Source organism: Sminthopsis crassicaudata, chromosome 4, assembly GCF_048593235.1.
Source record: "Sminthopsis crassicaudata isolate SCR6 chromosome 4, ASM4859323v1, whole genome shotgun sequence".
Classification (NCBI taxonomy): domain Eukaryota; kingdom Metazoa; phylum Chordata; class Mammalia; order Dasyuromorphia; family Dasyuridae; genus Sminthopsis; species Sminthopsis crassicaudata.
The window spans coordinates 13,662,925-13,677,059 of NC_133620.1; the positions used below are offsets into that span (position 1 = coordinate 13,662,925).

The 14,135-nt window shown below is 54.1% G+C and overlaps 1 protein-coding gene across 4 annotated transcripts in view; it reads left to right on the top strand.

Moving 5' to 3' along the window:
* Positions 1–14,135, top strand: part of DOCK7 (dedicator of cytokinesis 7) — a 150,334-nt gene that overhangs the window by 133,107 nt on the left and 3,092 nt on the right. For 2 of the 4 annotated variants that reach the window (XM_074265760.1, XM_074265762.1), the window contains 7 exons: positions 896–1,054; positions 1,173–1,273; positions 1,728–1,920; positions 2,356–2,499; positions 2,792–2,923; positions 3,716–3,730; positions 13,380–13,505. In XM_074265760.1, coding sequence (XP_074121861.1) covers positions 896–1,054; positions 1,173–1,273; positions 1,728–1,920; positions 2,356–2,499; positions 2,792–2,923; positions 3,716–3,730; positions 13,380–13,505 — 870 coding nt within the window. Of the gene's footprint in view, positions 1–895; positions 1,055–1,172; positions 1,274–1,727; positions 1,921–2,355; positions 2,500–2,791; positions 2,924–3,715; positions 3,731–13,370; positions 13,506–14,135 lie in introns of all 4 variants that reach the window. The other 2 variants (XM_074265761.1, XM_074265763.1) reach the window with 1 other exon arrangement.

The following is a 14,135-nucleotide window of genomic DNA, read 5'->3' on the forward strand; positions in this document are numbered from 1 at the left end:
TCTGCAGCCCTATTAGGTGCTCTCAGACTCTGCAGCCCTATTAGGTGCTCTCAGACTCTGCAGCCCTACTAGCTGCTCTCAGACTCTGCAGCCCTATTAGGTGCTGTCAGACTCTGCAGCCCTATTAGCTGCTCTCAGACTCTGCAGCCCTATTAGGTGCTCTCAGACTCTGCAGCCCTATTAGGTGCTCTCAGACTCTGCAGCCCTATTAGCTGCTCTCAGGCTCCATAGCACTATTGTGTAATCTCAAGGTCCTCAGTCCTACTGTGTGCTCTCAGGCCCCAGGGTCCTACTGTGCTCTACAAGAGTGCAGACTGAGGGAAGGAGGTGGGCAGGCAGTGCTCTGTGTGCCCATCAGTGATACGGAGCTACGGGGTGCCTGTGTTCAGGGGCTCATTCCAGTTGCTCTGCATGTCCCGCCTTTGGGGCCCCATTGGGGGTTTTGGGGCAGCTCGGCCGTCTCTGGCTCCTTTTACCCCCAAGGACACAGAAGTAGACAGGGGGAGGGGCTTGCCCGCGGTCCCCTAGGAAGGGTCTGAGGCCTCCTGAGCTCGGGCCTGGCACTGCGGGCCTGTGGAGCCGCCTGGCTGCCCTGCACTGGGCTAGTCTGACTCTGCGGGCCGCTGATTCCAGTGGTGGGCTCCGGGAGAGCCGCCGAAGCCGGCCTTGACTCAAAGAGCGTGTCTGTGGCTTAACTAGCCTGTTGTAAGGGGGCTGAGAGGGCCACAATGGCCATGGTGATCATGAGATCTAAGAAAGTCGGGTGGGCATGTGAAGGAAGGGTACTGTGGGCATGTTTGTGTGGGGGAGTGTGAGCGTGGATGTTCGGGGGGCACGGCCATGTGCCCTCGGCCCCGCCCGGCCCCTGGCACTAAGCTGCCCCCCACCCCTGCAGAACTTTGCCCGCGTCAAGATGCAGGTGACCATGTCGCTCTCGTCACTGGTGGGCACCTCGCAGAGCTTTAACGAGGAGTTCCTGCGCCGTTCCCTGAAGACCATCCTGACGTACGCCGAGGAGGACCTGGAGCTGCGGGAGACCACGTTCCCGGACCAGGTCGGTGGCCAGAGGGTCCTGGGGGTGGGGGTGGGGTGGCCGTGGCCATGAGAAGGGGGCAGGGAGGAAGGATGACTGAGGCCACGGGGAGGCCTCCCTGACCATTCTTTGGCCACAGGTGCAGGATCTCGTCTTCAACCTCCACATGATCCTCTCTGACACGGTGAAGATGAAGGAGCACCAGGAGGACCCCGAGATGCTCATCGACCTCATGTACAGGTGGGGCCACCCTGGGGACCCCCAGACCAGCAGGGGGAGCAGGCCCTGCTTCCCTTGAGTGCCGGGTCTCGACCCCACCCCCCAGAGCACCCTTTAGCACAGGGTGGGCTCCCTCCCCTTCCTGCCAACGGCCTCTGGGGATCGTGGGCCTCTACAGTCCTTCGTGTTCCTGTGGCACCCAAGTGGCCCCTAACAAAGGCGCCCAGTCACCAGTTATCAAGCACCTACTGCATGCCCGGCCTGCGCTAGGGGCTGGGGAGACCAAGCAAGGCAGAGGGATCCTGCCCTCAAGGAGCTTGGGGGGGGAGGGCTCAAGCAAGCCCTGTGTGAAGGGGACGGGGAACAGGCCGGACGTGGCCAGGGAGAAGGGGCCGTCCTGGGACCGCGGCGCAGGCTCCCCGTGGCCGCAGCAGGGCCCCTTCTCCAGCTCCGCGGCCTGTCCCTGCCACCCTAGGATTGCCAAGGGCTACCAGACGTCTCCGGACCTGCGCTTGACCTGGCTGCAGAACATGGCGGGCAAGCACTCGGAGAGGAGCAACCACGCCGAGGCCGCCCAGTGCTTGGTGCACTCGGCCGCGCTGGTGGCCGAGTACCTGAGCATGCTGGAGGACCGGAAGTACCTGCCCGTGGGATGCGTGACCTTCCAGGTGGGGCCCGTGGGCAGACGGCGGGCAGGAGGGGCAGGGTCCGAGCTGGGTGCCGGGTGCGGATTCTGCCTTTCCCCTGAAGTGATGCTGGCCTGCTCGGGCCGCGGCCACTCTCCCTCCGTGCTAGGTCCTGCCCACAGGAAGAGATGGCCAAGCTAAGGCTGAACCTCCCCTCCTAGAGCGGTCTGGTAGCGGGGGCGGGACTTGAATCCAGTGCTTCGCTCAATGGGAGCACATTTTGGGGCTGAGCTCATGTCCAGAACCGAGCCAGGGAGCCTGAGGAACCTGGATTCAAATCTAGCCACAGCCCTTCCTGGCCCTGAAGCAGCCCCTTAGCTTCCCTGCCCCTCGGTTTCTCCCCTGTTCAATGAGACCCCTCCCAGAGGCCTTTGGGAGCCTGGGGGCAGATGCCTCTCACCGAGCCCCCCTCCACAGAACATCTCGTCCAACGTCCTGGAGGAGTCGGCCGTGTCGGACGACGTCGTGTCTCCCGACGAAGAGGGCATCTGCTCGGGAAAGTACTTCACGGAGGCCGGGCTGGTGGGGCTGCTGGAGCAGGCGGCGGCCTCCTTCTCCATGGTAGGCCGGTTTCCTGCCCTCCCCGGCCCCGTCCTGGGAGCCCGGGCATGAATGGGCCTTGTGGGACGTGCGGGCTGGGCAGTGGGATGGGCGGATGGATGTCCCTCCGGGAGTGTTCTCCAGGAGCACAGCCGGGCCGTCAGGACCCTGGCCAGCTCCTCCCCCAGCTCAGCGGTCTCTGGGCCCCTGACCGGCTCCCCCAAGCCCCCCACTCTGGTTGTCTCTGGGGCCCTGACCGGCTCCCTCTCTCTGGCCACCCCTGGACCCGTGACCACCTCGTGCTCCCCCTCAGGCCGGCATGTACGAGGCAGTTAATGAAGTTTACAAAGTGCTCATTCCCATTCATGAAGCGAACCGGGACGCCAAGAAGCTGTCCATCATTCATGGTAAACTCCAAGAGGCGTTCAGCAAAATCGTTCATCAGGTAAGACGGAGAGCGGCGTGTGAGCGCGGCCCCTGCGCTGACCCTCTTGATTGGGTTACAGAGGAGGCCGGTCAGAATCCTAGCCGGGGGCCAGCGGAGGGCGTGGGGTGGGCGCCGGGTCTGCCACGAGCTGGCCGACTCAGCCCTTTGGAAACCCCTGGTCCTTGCGGCAGCTTAGTAGCTCGGAGGACACAGCTCTCGGTCTGCCCCGTGGCGGCCGGAGGGGGCAGGACTTCGGTGCTGAGCTGAGCTTCCCAGCACACACAGAGCCCCTTCTGGCTCGGGCGAGCCTCCTTACTCCTGTGCCAGGGCGTGACTTAGAGCCCCTGGGACGTCCCGACGGGCATGGCCTTCGGCCCAGGCCGGCTTGTGCTTCACTGCGGGGTCTGTACTGGAGAAGCCCCCATGTAGTCCCCCAGCCCTTAGCACAGGATGGGCCCAGGGTCCCCTCCCGCCCTCCTTACTCAGCTGTTGCTCCCCAGGCCCGGCCCACCCTGATCCTATCCCATAACTGGCTTGTCCTGCCTCTGCCAGGGGGCCCAAGGGCTCCCCCAAGCAGACCCCGGGTCAGAGCCGGCCTGTGTGCGAGTGTTGGACACTCCTAAGAAACCCTTCACGTGAGACTCCGAGAGGGAGGGCCGGGAGCTGACGCAGCGACGGCCGGAAGGACCCCGGGGGACCGGGTGGGGGTAGGGTCTCGGGGGAGCGTGGCGGCGCGGTCTGTGTGGTTCCTGACGCGCGGAGCCCGAGCCGGCGCGTGTGACGTGGCCTTTTCTGCTTTTTACCACACAGAGCACGGGCTGGGAGGTAGGTACCGGCTGAGTGAGGTAAAGCCGCTCCCAGGTTGATGCGATCCGCGCCTGCTTGGCCCCCTGTGCTAGCTGGGCCCGTGTCGCTGTCTGCCCTTGACCATTAACCAGAGACCTTGTCGGGAGCACCGTCCTCGTGGTGGACCCTGAGCGGGAGGGCGGCCGGGGCCTGCATGGAGGAGGAGATGTTTCACTAATGAGATCCCTGGCGAATGAGCCCGCCCGTCCCTCATCCGTCTGCATCCTCCCAGCGTTGTCGTCTGACCAGAATCCCTCCTCGGTTAAGGCCACGTGGTGCTTCCCCCCCAGAGGTCGATTTGGGCTCGGCGTTCAGAGGTCTCGGGAGGGCGGGAGACGTCAGCGGCCGCCACGCTGGGAGGCCGACAGGGCTCCCGGCAAATGCTTTCCTTACACAGGTTATGGAAAAGCTCCGTGCTGTGGGAAGCGCATTTTAGAATCTGTGGAGAGGCGGGCGCTTTAAAGGAATTCAGCCTTTCCGTTTCAGGGGCCTCCCACATACCTTAAAATAATGAAGGCCGGGCAGCTAGGTGGTGCAGTGGCTAGGGCACCAGTCCTGGAGTCAGGAGGACCTGAGTTCAAATCTGGCCTCAGACACTAGCTGTGTGACTCTGGGCAAGTCACTTAAGCCCAACTGCTTCAGAAAAAAAAAAATGTAATCCCCTCTGGATTTTACAGTAAAGTGAGCTGGAGGCAGCAGGTGACATTTCATTCACTTTGTCACTCGTACGCACCCGGGATTATCATAGAGCGACTTCAATTTTTCTCTGACCTTATGGAGTAATCCTGATTCGTGGGTCCAGACAGAAATGTGGTGGACAGACTTCTTCCACCACTGAAATCAGGAGCTGCCCTTTATCTTTCTTCCTTAGGAAGCCACTAAATTGTCGCTGATGTTAATTCGGCAGTCTGGTTCCTAAAAGCAGATCGTCACCACCAGCCCGAAAAGAAACCCATTTCTTTGCTTCTGGGAAGTCTCACCAGAGGCTTTATTCCTCTGATATTTTTTCTCCCTGGAGCACTCGAGCAGCTAGAAATTGGATCTCAAAGGGCGAAAATGAGAGCCTCTGAGCCGCCACTGTTTCTTGTGGGCATGACACTAAATCGACCCCTGAATTCGACCCTTTCCATTAGCTAGAGCGTCCATGTCACTCGGTCATTGCGTGTTCCTGCATGTTCAGAGACACCTCCGCGTCCCTGTCCTGTCCGAACCCCGCGCGTGTCCACCTCTGCCGGACCTCTGGCTTCGTAGCTGCCCAGTTTGTTGCATGTTTGGTTTTTGCTTTTCTTTTACAAACACTTTAGTGGATGCTTGCATTTTCAACATTTGTTTGCTACCATTTGCTGCTTATTTGTTTTGAGATTTCCCTAATTAAAATACTTTCTGTTTTCTCTTCTCTTGCCCCTGGTTGCTGACCCTCCTCCCCACTTTTACTATTGTCTGTTTTGGTAAGTTCGTACTTTGTGAATATTTTTCTTTTTGACTCTGTGGAAGTCCTAGTAATCCCTATTTTATCAAAGAGCTGTGCCAATCGGATGCCCCAAAACTGGCCAGATGTGCCCCCAGATCGAGGCCCAGGGAAATCATTCTCACCCCCTCCCGGGCCGGCTCGAGCCGGAGAAGCTCCGGTCTCCTTGTCGGAGGCTTTTCTTCCCCCGTCCTCAGAATTGGTCCAAATCGCTTCCTGGGTTGGCACGGCTTTTTGGCTCTGTGTGTGTGTCTGTATCTGAGATGACCCTAAGACCTGCTCTGAAGTTTGGGAAGGGGTTTGCCGTGCCTGATAACAGATCCCGCGCTCTCCGTGAATCGCGGCGGCTGCAGCGTGCTCCTCCCGTTCTCTCTGCCTTCGCCCTCTCTTCTCCTGAGCCTGCTTATTTTTCTCAAAATAATAGAAAAGAAAATGCCATTAGAACGTTTCTCTTTCTTGTGCCGCCTTTGTGGCTTTGGTTCAGAAACATACTTTTCCAAGGTGTTTGAGTTCTTTCTGAATGACTTGTGGGTGACGTGCTTCCCAGTGGGACTCTTTCAGTTGTTAATCACCATGAACTGGCCCCATTTGCTAGTGGAATAAGTGTGGGGGTTCGTCCCATTCTCCTATGCCCAGTAGAATCTAACAGGATAAGCCCGTGTCCAGATTTCTAAACTAACCTCATTTTTAGAGAGAGGAACCCCCACATATTGACAATCAGTGTTCAACAGGACACTTTTTCTCATTTCCTTGAATTGGAAAAGAAGGCTGTTTTCTAAACATCTCTCCTATTTTAGCTGAAATACAACTTTAGCCCTTAACAAAGTTTCCTTGTCTATTTTTGTACTCACCCTAATTTCTGGGTCACAGATAAAGGTTCTTGGCTCCACATTGGGCGCCAAAATGTAATATTCTTTTCTAAAGTGTAATCTTCTCTTGTTGGGGTTTTCTTGAGGTTCTCTGGAGGAAACCTTTGTTTCAATTTAGAGTAATCACCCCAAATGCAGTCAGGGATTAAAGTCCAAATCCTTTATTGTCTCCTTTAAAGTCTTGTCTCCTTCACTTGGGGCTCAGCTAGTTTTCTGGAGGCCTTCCGGATCTTGGTTTCAGTGGAGAAGCAAAGGAGGAGAGCCTGCCACCCCTTCTCTGTCTTCCTTAGTTCTGATTCTGGCTGAGTTTGTCTGAGATTACATCGTCTCTTATCAAAGATGTGAATCTTATAGAACTAGAATAATACTAAAGACATGTACTGAACTAGAGAACTGTTAAGCACCATGCTAAATAGTCATTGTCTCTATCAATTCCACTGACTTAGCAGCTTGTTTCAATCCTTTGTTTCAAGTTCAGAGTTCTGGCCCTTAACAATTTCTTAGAAGAGAATGCCCCCACCTTTGCAGGAGGCAACGGGAGGCCTGGTTGGTACCTGCTTGGTCCAGGGGTGACCAGGGGAAAGGGTGGCGGCTGTGGATGGCTGATCTTTGATGTGGAGGTCCTACGGCCAGCCCTCTCCTCATCCCCCTGGACCTGGAATGGTGGCACCTGACCTTCCAGCTGATATCCTACAGCTAATAAAGTAATGTTAGCTTCAGGATAAATGGCAGTAGGGAGACCTGATGCTCGTGGCCAAAACAGAAGGTCCTGTCTCCCCTGAAAAGTGCCTGCAAAGTACTTTGTTTTCAAGGCTGTTCTTGAATTCGGGTTCTCTCTCCTGTTTTATTGTGTGATTTAAAGCTTCCTGGCCAAAAGCGGCGCTGCCCGGTGTCCCTTTACCAGAGAAGGACTCCGGCTGCAGCCCCTCTCTGGATGGACGGACTTGTCTCTGCAGAGTCTCTTCCAGCCTCCATCCTGGCTTGCAGAGTCTCCTCTACCTCTCTGTAGACTGCTTATGTCATTTACTTCTGGGATCGGTAGATCCCCGAAGGCCCCCGGGGGAGGGGGTTAATGATGGAGACCCTCGTCTTTCCTGTGGGCCCAGCAGAGTGGACGTGGGAGCCCCGTCTGTAACCGTGGGGCCCTGCTCTGGCTGAGGCTGATTAATAAATCCCTGGTCCTGTGTGGGGCAGGTGCCCAAACCCTGGCTGGTCTGGCAGCATTTGGAGTCAGAGTTAATTTTAAAGACAGAAACACATTTAAATTCCCTCTCCAGCTTTTAGAGCAGAGCGTCTTCTTCCTTCTCCTAAAACGTTTGTGATGAGCTGTGGGCTCCCTCAGGCCTGGACTCCTGTCGGGGCCCCTGAGCCTCCACAGGGTCAAGCCCCCACCCAGCCTGGCATGAGGTGTGACCTCCAGGTGCTTGCCAGCCTCCGGCCTGGGGCTGCCTTCATGCTCCCAGCCTCCTGCGCCCTTTTGTGGAACAAGCCCCAGTGGAGGCGCATGGTCTCTGGGGGCTACTTAGCTTAGGTCAGCGGAGCTCTCCAGGAAGCTTTGATCAGCAGGGATTCTGAGGGAGGGCTCACCTTGGTAGGCTCTTCAAGGTGAGATCTGGCTCCAGTGCAGCCCTCGGCGCTCTCCATGGTGCCGCCTGCTCCTCTTCCTCCCTCCACTTCTGCTGCTTCTTCCACCTCCCCTTTCCCTCCTTCTCCTGGTTCTCCTCTCCCTGCCTCTCGCTTCCCTCCTCCCTCCCTCTCCTCTTCCTCCTCCTTTCTTCCTCCTGGCCTCCCAGCCTCAGCCCCTGCTCTAGCCCCGCTCTGAGACCCCCACACATCCACAAGCTTGGTGGTGGTGCTTTCTGAGCATCACCCGGGAGCAGGGGGCAGGCTGGTTGTGGTTTTCTCCTTTAAATCACAAGGATAAGATAGGAAAACTAACACCTGTAGTTTCATTGGTGTAGGAAAGGGAATAAGCATTTATGTAGTGCTGACTGTATGCAGGGCACTAGGCTAAGGGCACATTCTGCCTCATTTAATCCTTAGGACAACTCTGCCAGGGAAGTATTATTACAATTACTCCATTTTGTAGCTAAGGACACCGAGGCAGAGGTTAAGGAGCTTGGGGGCATTGAGGTGGCTCAGTTGGCAGAGGATGGCGTGCGACCCTGGCCAAGTCAGGCTTACCTGTTTCCTTGCAATATTTTTTAGGGGATCACGGCCCAGAGTAGCCGAGTGACCCCTCGGAGCCGACTCAGGCCTTTTTGTCCAGAAGTATTCCGTCTCCTTAGGACATGAAGGAGACATGGGAGCAAAGGAATCCAACAGGAGGATCTCACGCTCTCCAAAGTACCCGGGAGTCACAGCCCTTGTGGGTGCTCGTCACAAGGAAGGCACAGCCCGCAGGCAGGGGCGGAAAGGCAAAGCTCTCCCCCAGCCCCGGGTCGGAGCAGCCTGGCAGCCGGGACTCTGCCCACAGAGCCTGCGGCCACTCTTTAGGACTCATGACTGAGTGAGAGAGAGAGAGAGAGAGAGAGAGAGAGAGAGAGAGAGAGAGAGAGAGAGAGAGAGAGAGAAAACAAGAAAGGAGGGAGGGAGGGAGGGAAAGAGGAAGGAAGGAAGGAAAGTAGGAAGGAAGGAAGGAAGGAAGGAAGGAAGGAAGGAAGGAAGGAAGGAAGGAAGGAAGGAAGGAAGGAAGGAAGGAAGGAAGGAAGGAAGGAAAGAAATTGGAATTAAGAGTATGAGATAATAAAGTGCTTAAATGCCACTTATGATGACAGCTGTTCTTCCTGCGGCTCCTCCTTCTGTCACTACTGCTGCTGCTACTATTACTATAACTGTGACCACCACCGCCACAGCCTCTGATCTTAATGTATCCGAATCACCACGTCTGCCTTGAGGCTCTCTCAGTCAGGGGCTGCTTCCCCTGCGTCTCTATATCCTCAGAGCTTCGGATGTTTGCCAAAAGGGATGTTCGAGGAGGACTAGCACCCCTGGGGCGGGGGTGGCCTGAGCCAGGGCTGCTCACCCCCTTTGGCTTCCACCTGCACCCAGCTCTCCCCATGGCTCCGGGATGTTAGAGCCTGCTCAGCAGCCGCCCCTCGGGAAAGTGTCTGAGCAGATGGACTGACCCCGAGACCCATCGGCGAGGGGGTGTCTGCGCCAGGTGGAACGGGCAGATGGGAACCGCGGCGGCCACGCAGGCCTGGGGAGTGCCTGGAGACGCCGAGGACGCAGCCACCAAATCCCGGGTCACCCCCGGCCATCCTGGCGTTTGTCCCACCGCCGGCCTTTCTGCGGGAGAACGCAGCTGACCGCTGGGCGCAGCTCTGCCTCCCTGAAATCCAGCTCGCATCACCCTGATGTCCCTGGTCATCTTCAAAAAATGCAGGACAAGGGACAATTACTTCATTTAGTTACCTGGCGCACCAGTCGATTCAGAGCCAGTTTTAGGAGGACTCTAAAGGAGTAAAAACTTGGCCAGGGCCAAAGGACTAAAAACACCCCAGAAGGTGGGAGACTGGAAATCCTATTGTAGGAGGTCTAAGGAGAACAGAACCCTGCACTCGCTCTCATTCTGTCTCTGTCTTCGTCTCTATCTCTGTCTCTCTCTGTCTCTTTCAGTCTCCGTCTACCTCTGTTTATTTCTCATTTTGTCTTAGTGTGTATCTCACTGTCTGTCTCTCTGTCTCTGTCTCTATTTCTCACTTTCTTACTGTGTCTCTCTGTCTCTCTCTCTGTCTCTGTCTCTTGTCTCTCTCTGTTTCTCTCACTTTCTGTCTTAGTGTGTATCTCACTGTCTGTCTCTCTGTCTCTGTCTCTATTTCTCACTTTCTTACTGTCTCTCTCTGTCTCTCTGTCTCTGTATCTGTCTCTTGTCTCTCTGTTTCTCTCACTTTCTGTCTTAGTGTGTATCTCACTGTCTGTCTCTCTGTCTCTGTCTCTATTTCTCACTTTCTTACTGTGTCTCTCTGTCTCTCTCTCTCTGTCTCTGTCTCTGTCTCTTGTCTCTCTCTGTTTCTCTCACTTTCTGTCTTAGTGTGTATCTCACTGTCTGTCTCTCTCCTTTTTCTCTTCCTCTGTTAACACAACTGTGTGTGTATATTCACACACAGAGAGAGACAAGGTGGAGCCACACAGAGACGTTCTTTTCAGACAAGGTGCCGTGCAGGGAAGCTTCTTGTTTGGGACTTTAGGGAGCAGAGCTGGGCCAGTGTGGCAGCCGTGCACTGCTCCGTGTCAAGAAAACCGAGCGGGCTCTCCTTCCTTACCTGTGTCTCCTTGGACACCCTCATCTCAAGAGCTTTCACAGGGCCTTTCTCGTCCCACACCCTTCTCCCTGGTACCAGTTGTTAGTTTCCTTTCCCCAAAATTACCCAGCGTATATTTTGTCCTGGGCAGCTCGTTAGGTGGCCCAGTCGTTAGAGCACCAGGCTCGGAGTTAGGAAGACCTGAGTTCAGCCCTCAGATGTTCCTAATTGTGTGACCCTGGACTTGTCCCTTCCCCTTCTCTGCCTCAGTTTCCTCATCTGTAAAATGAGTTGGAAAAGGAAATGCCAAGAAAACCTGAAATGGCATCATGATGGAACACCTTTATTTTGTATTGACTTGTCTCCCCAGCAGAATGCGAACTCCTTGAGGGCAGGGAGTCGGATTTGTAGCTTTATCTGCAGCTTCTAGTGCACAGGCTCCTAATTAATCCTTGGTGAATCGCTCACGGATGCTGATGAAGTGATTCTGGCAGTGAGTTGCAGATTGTACCAGACTAATGTCTATGGCCATTTTCTACCCCCCATTTTTAACATGTTGGATGAATTTGCTTCAGTCTAAATGAAAGGAGAGACTTTCTTCTCCTAGGTCCTAGATTGTCCAAATTGCCTTTTATTGCATTTGACTATTTCCCCCCCAATCATTTATTGTTCTTTCCATCTCCCTGCCCCCTGAAATAAAAAAAGGAAAAAAGGGGCAGCTAGGTGGCGCAGTGGATGAGCACCAGCCCTGAATTCAGGAGGACCCGAGTTCAAATCTGGTCTCAGACACTTAACACTTCCTGGCTGTGTGACCCTGGGCAAGTCACTTATACCCCAGCCTCAGAGAGAAAAAAAAGAAAAGGAAAAGGAAAAGAAAAAGCCAAGTAAAAGTATTTTAGTAAGTGAGTATAGTCAAGCCAAAGCACTTCCTGTATGGCCTCTTTCTCACTCTGGATCTTGTCATCTCTGTCAGGAAGGGCAGCTCACTTTGTGCCTGATGCTTGGGAATCAAGAGTAATCATTAGATGGATTAGAGATTTCAGCCTTTTCAGAAAAGTTTCCTTCTCGCAGTATTGACAGTCTCGTTCTCTCTTTTCTGCTCCCTTCCCTCGGCGTTCGTTGATACGGGCCTTCTCTGAGACCATTCTTTTCCTTTGCATTGTCCAGTGCAATTGTATTCTCTTACCCTTTGGGCTCAGGCATTCCCCAGTTAGTTTTCAGTTGTCTGCCAAGAACTGTTGCAAATATGCGTTTAGAGTAGGAGTGTGTGTGCCTGTGCGTGTGTGTGTGTGAGTGCTTCACATACACACATGAGAATGGAAGAGAGCTTTTACATGCCTGAATTCTCTTAAATTTTGAGATTGACAACACATTGTCAACATTGACAACCTTGTCCCATTGATTAAAAAATCAGGAAAGTCGGTCAATATTTAATTTATAATTAGATTCTTTTAGCCCAAAGACATGTTTATGTCACATCCCTTTGTAGGAGGGAATGTGAGGTTATGGAGAGTTCCCCAAGCACTTCCCAACCCCTGTGCGGGGGCACCCAGAACCCTAGATGAGCCTTGAAGGCTTACGAACGTCTGGGGAGGAGCACGTGCGTGGATAGTAAACACGAAGTGCCTCCAGAAGTGGGCCTTGGGAAGCTCCTTGGGGTGCTGGGAAAGACCTCCCGGAGGAGGAAGAGGTGACGGATAAATCCAGCTCAGACTCCGCTCTCTAGGTGTTTGTGGCCACTCCTGTCCCTGAAATCTTAGACCGTGCAAAACAGACCAAGGGTTTTCCTGGGCAGCTGCTGGTCCAGACCGGTTCTGCTGATGTCAGGACGAGGATCCTGGGGAAGGCCGAAGGGCAGCCAGCTCTGGGCTCCTAACTCGGCGCCATCGGGAGGTACGCCGGGCCACCTTTGTGGCAGGTGGAGTCTTCCTGCAAAGCCTGCGTAAATCCTTGTCCTGCATCCCCTTGGCAAACTGCTGGAACTTCGAGCCCCTGAGGGCCTTCAGAAGGAGAAGATGTTCTTTTTTATAATTGAAAAACATGCTCAATCTCAATTAGTGAAAAAGAAGATGTAATCCCTCCCCCCCCCCCCCTTCAATTCCAGGTTCATGCCAGCCATGGACCCAGGTCGATCCCTCCTCCCTCTGGGGTGGGCGGGATGTTAGTGCAGTGTCCTGCAGGCTGCCCACGTTTTCTTCACATCCCCTTCGTTCTTTGAACGCCATTTTCCACAACTGGCGGTATCAAGCCCTGAGAACGGGTATGGAGAAATACGGACGAGAGAGCGTGACAATGAGACGTGGGTGCGGTGCGGAATAACTCGGCTGCCGTCCCCGTGGAGGCACAAGCACCACAAAGCCCTGCCGAGCGGCGGGGCAGCTGAGTGGTGGAGGCTTTCTGGAGCACAGAGCGTACCTCAGTGATGACTTTTTAAGCTCCTTTGCATTTGGATTCTCCAAGGTTTTTGTGAAAGTAGAAGGGAGCTTGTCATAATTTCTTCCAAAAATAAACCTGTGGTGGGCGCACATATTGAGAAATAAATCAAGTTCCTTCTAAGAAAGTGATTTTCTTTCTGAGCATTTTATTTCCCATTTCTCTTTCAAGCATAAGTCGGACTCTCTCCCATTTTTGCCAGCAGTGCAGCCCCCTGAATGGCTTTTGCTGTTGTCAGCCACGTGGCCACCTTTGTTTCAAACACTGATGTCACTGATGGGACACACACCGGAGAAGCATGTGTCCAACGTGCACCTTTTCTGTAACCCAGAAAAGAATGGAGTCCAGTTGCCTAAATTTAAAGCAGGACGTCATCTGTGATCTCTGTGTACTAACCGCGTAGTCACTTAGTGGGCACAGTATACACGGTCTTTATTTTAAATCTTAATGAAAAACACCCCGTCATTTTGCCTATAGAACGTTTCATTTTGTAAACCTGTGCTGAGGCATTTTGTGACTAGAAACCCGTTAGCCATGATGGGGACGTAGCACGTGGCTGCAGACAGCTGTGTTGAGACGCTTTTGTTGTTGCCTTCACCTAGGATGGCAAGCGCATGTTCGGGACCTATTTTCGTGTGGGTTTTTATGGGACCAAGTTCGGGGACTTGGATGAGCAGGAGTTCGTGTATAAGGAGCCCGCGATAACCAAGCTTGCCGAGATCTCGCACCGGCTGGAGGTGAGTGGTGTTCCTGGCGGGGTCGCTCACTGCCGCCACCTGTGTCCAGCTTAAGGAGCCAACGGTGGCAAATGGCCAGACTGCTGCCTGGGGGCTTTGGCAGGCCCTCCTTCAAGTCCCACTTACAGTACTGACGTAATAATCCCAATAATTCCATTTTTCCAAAAGTATTCGGCATTTCATTTGCCCCTCAGGATCCCTGTAGAGAAGTTAGGGTGTGTATCATGTGCATTTTATAGGTGTAACGGGTAATGAAGGCCAAGAAAATTAAGCAGTTCTTAACAGAATCGGGATTGGGATCCAATTCTTCCGGTTCCTGGAGCGGGACTCTTTCTGTTAGATGCAGCTAGGTCCCTACCTTGGCCAGCCAGTGTACCATTGAAAGCGCTTTGCTTTGCCTGAAAAGGAGCTCATCTGGACAAGTCTGGCTTATTGGTGAATCAGTAGTCAGTATTTGGCTAATATCCCCTTTCAAATTTTCCCTCTACCTCTAACCTGGTCTCCAATACAGATGAGGTCTTAGGCGTCCACTTCTTTCCTGCCCTTTTAGTGTTTGCTTTTCTTGAAAGCTCACGTGGAGGATTGTGATTTTCTCAGTGCAGCTGCTCGCATTGCTTTTTACGTTTATAA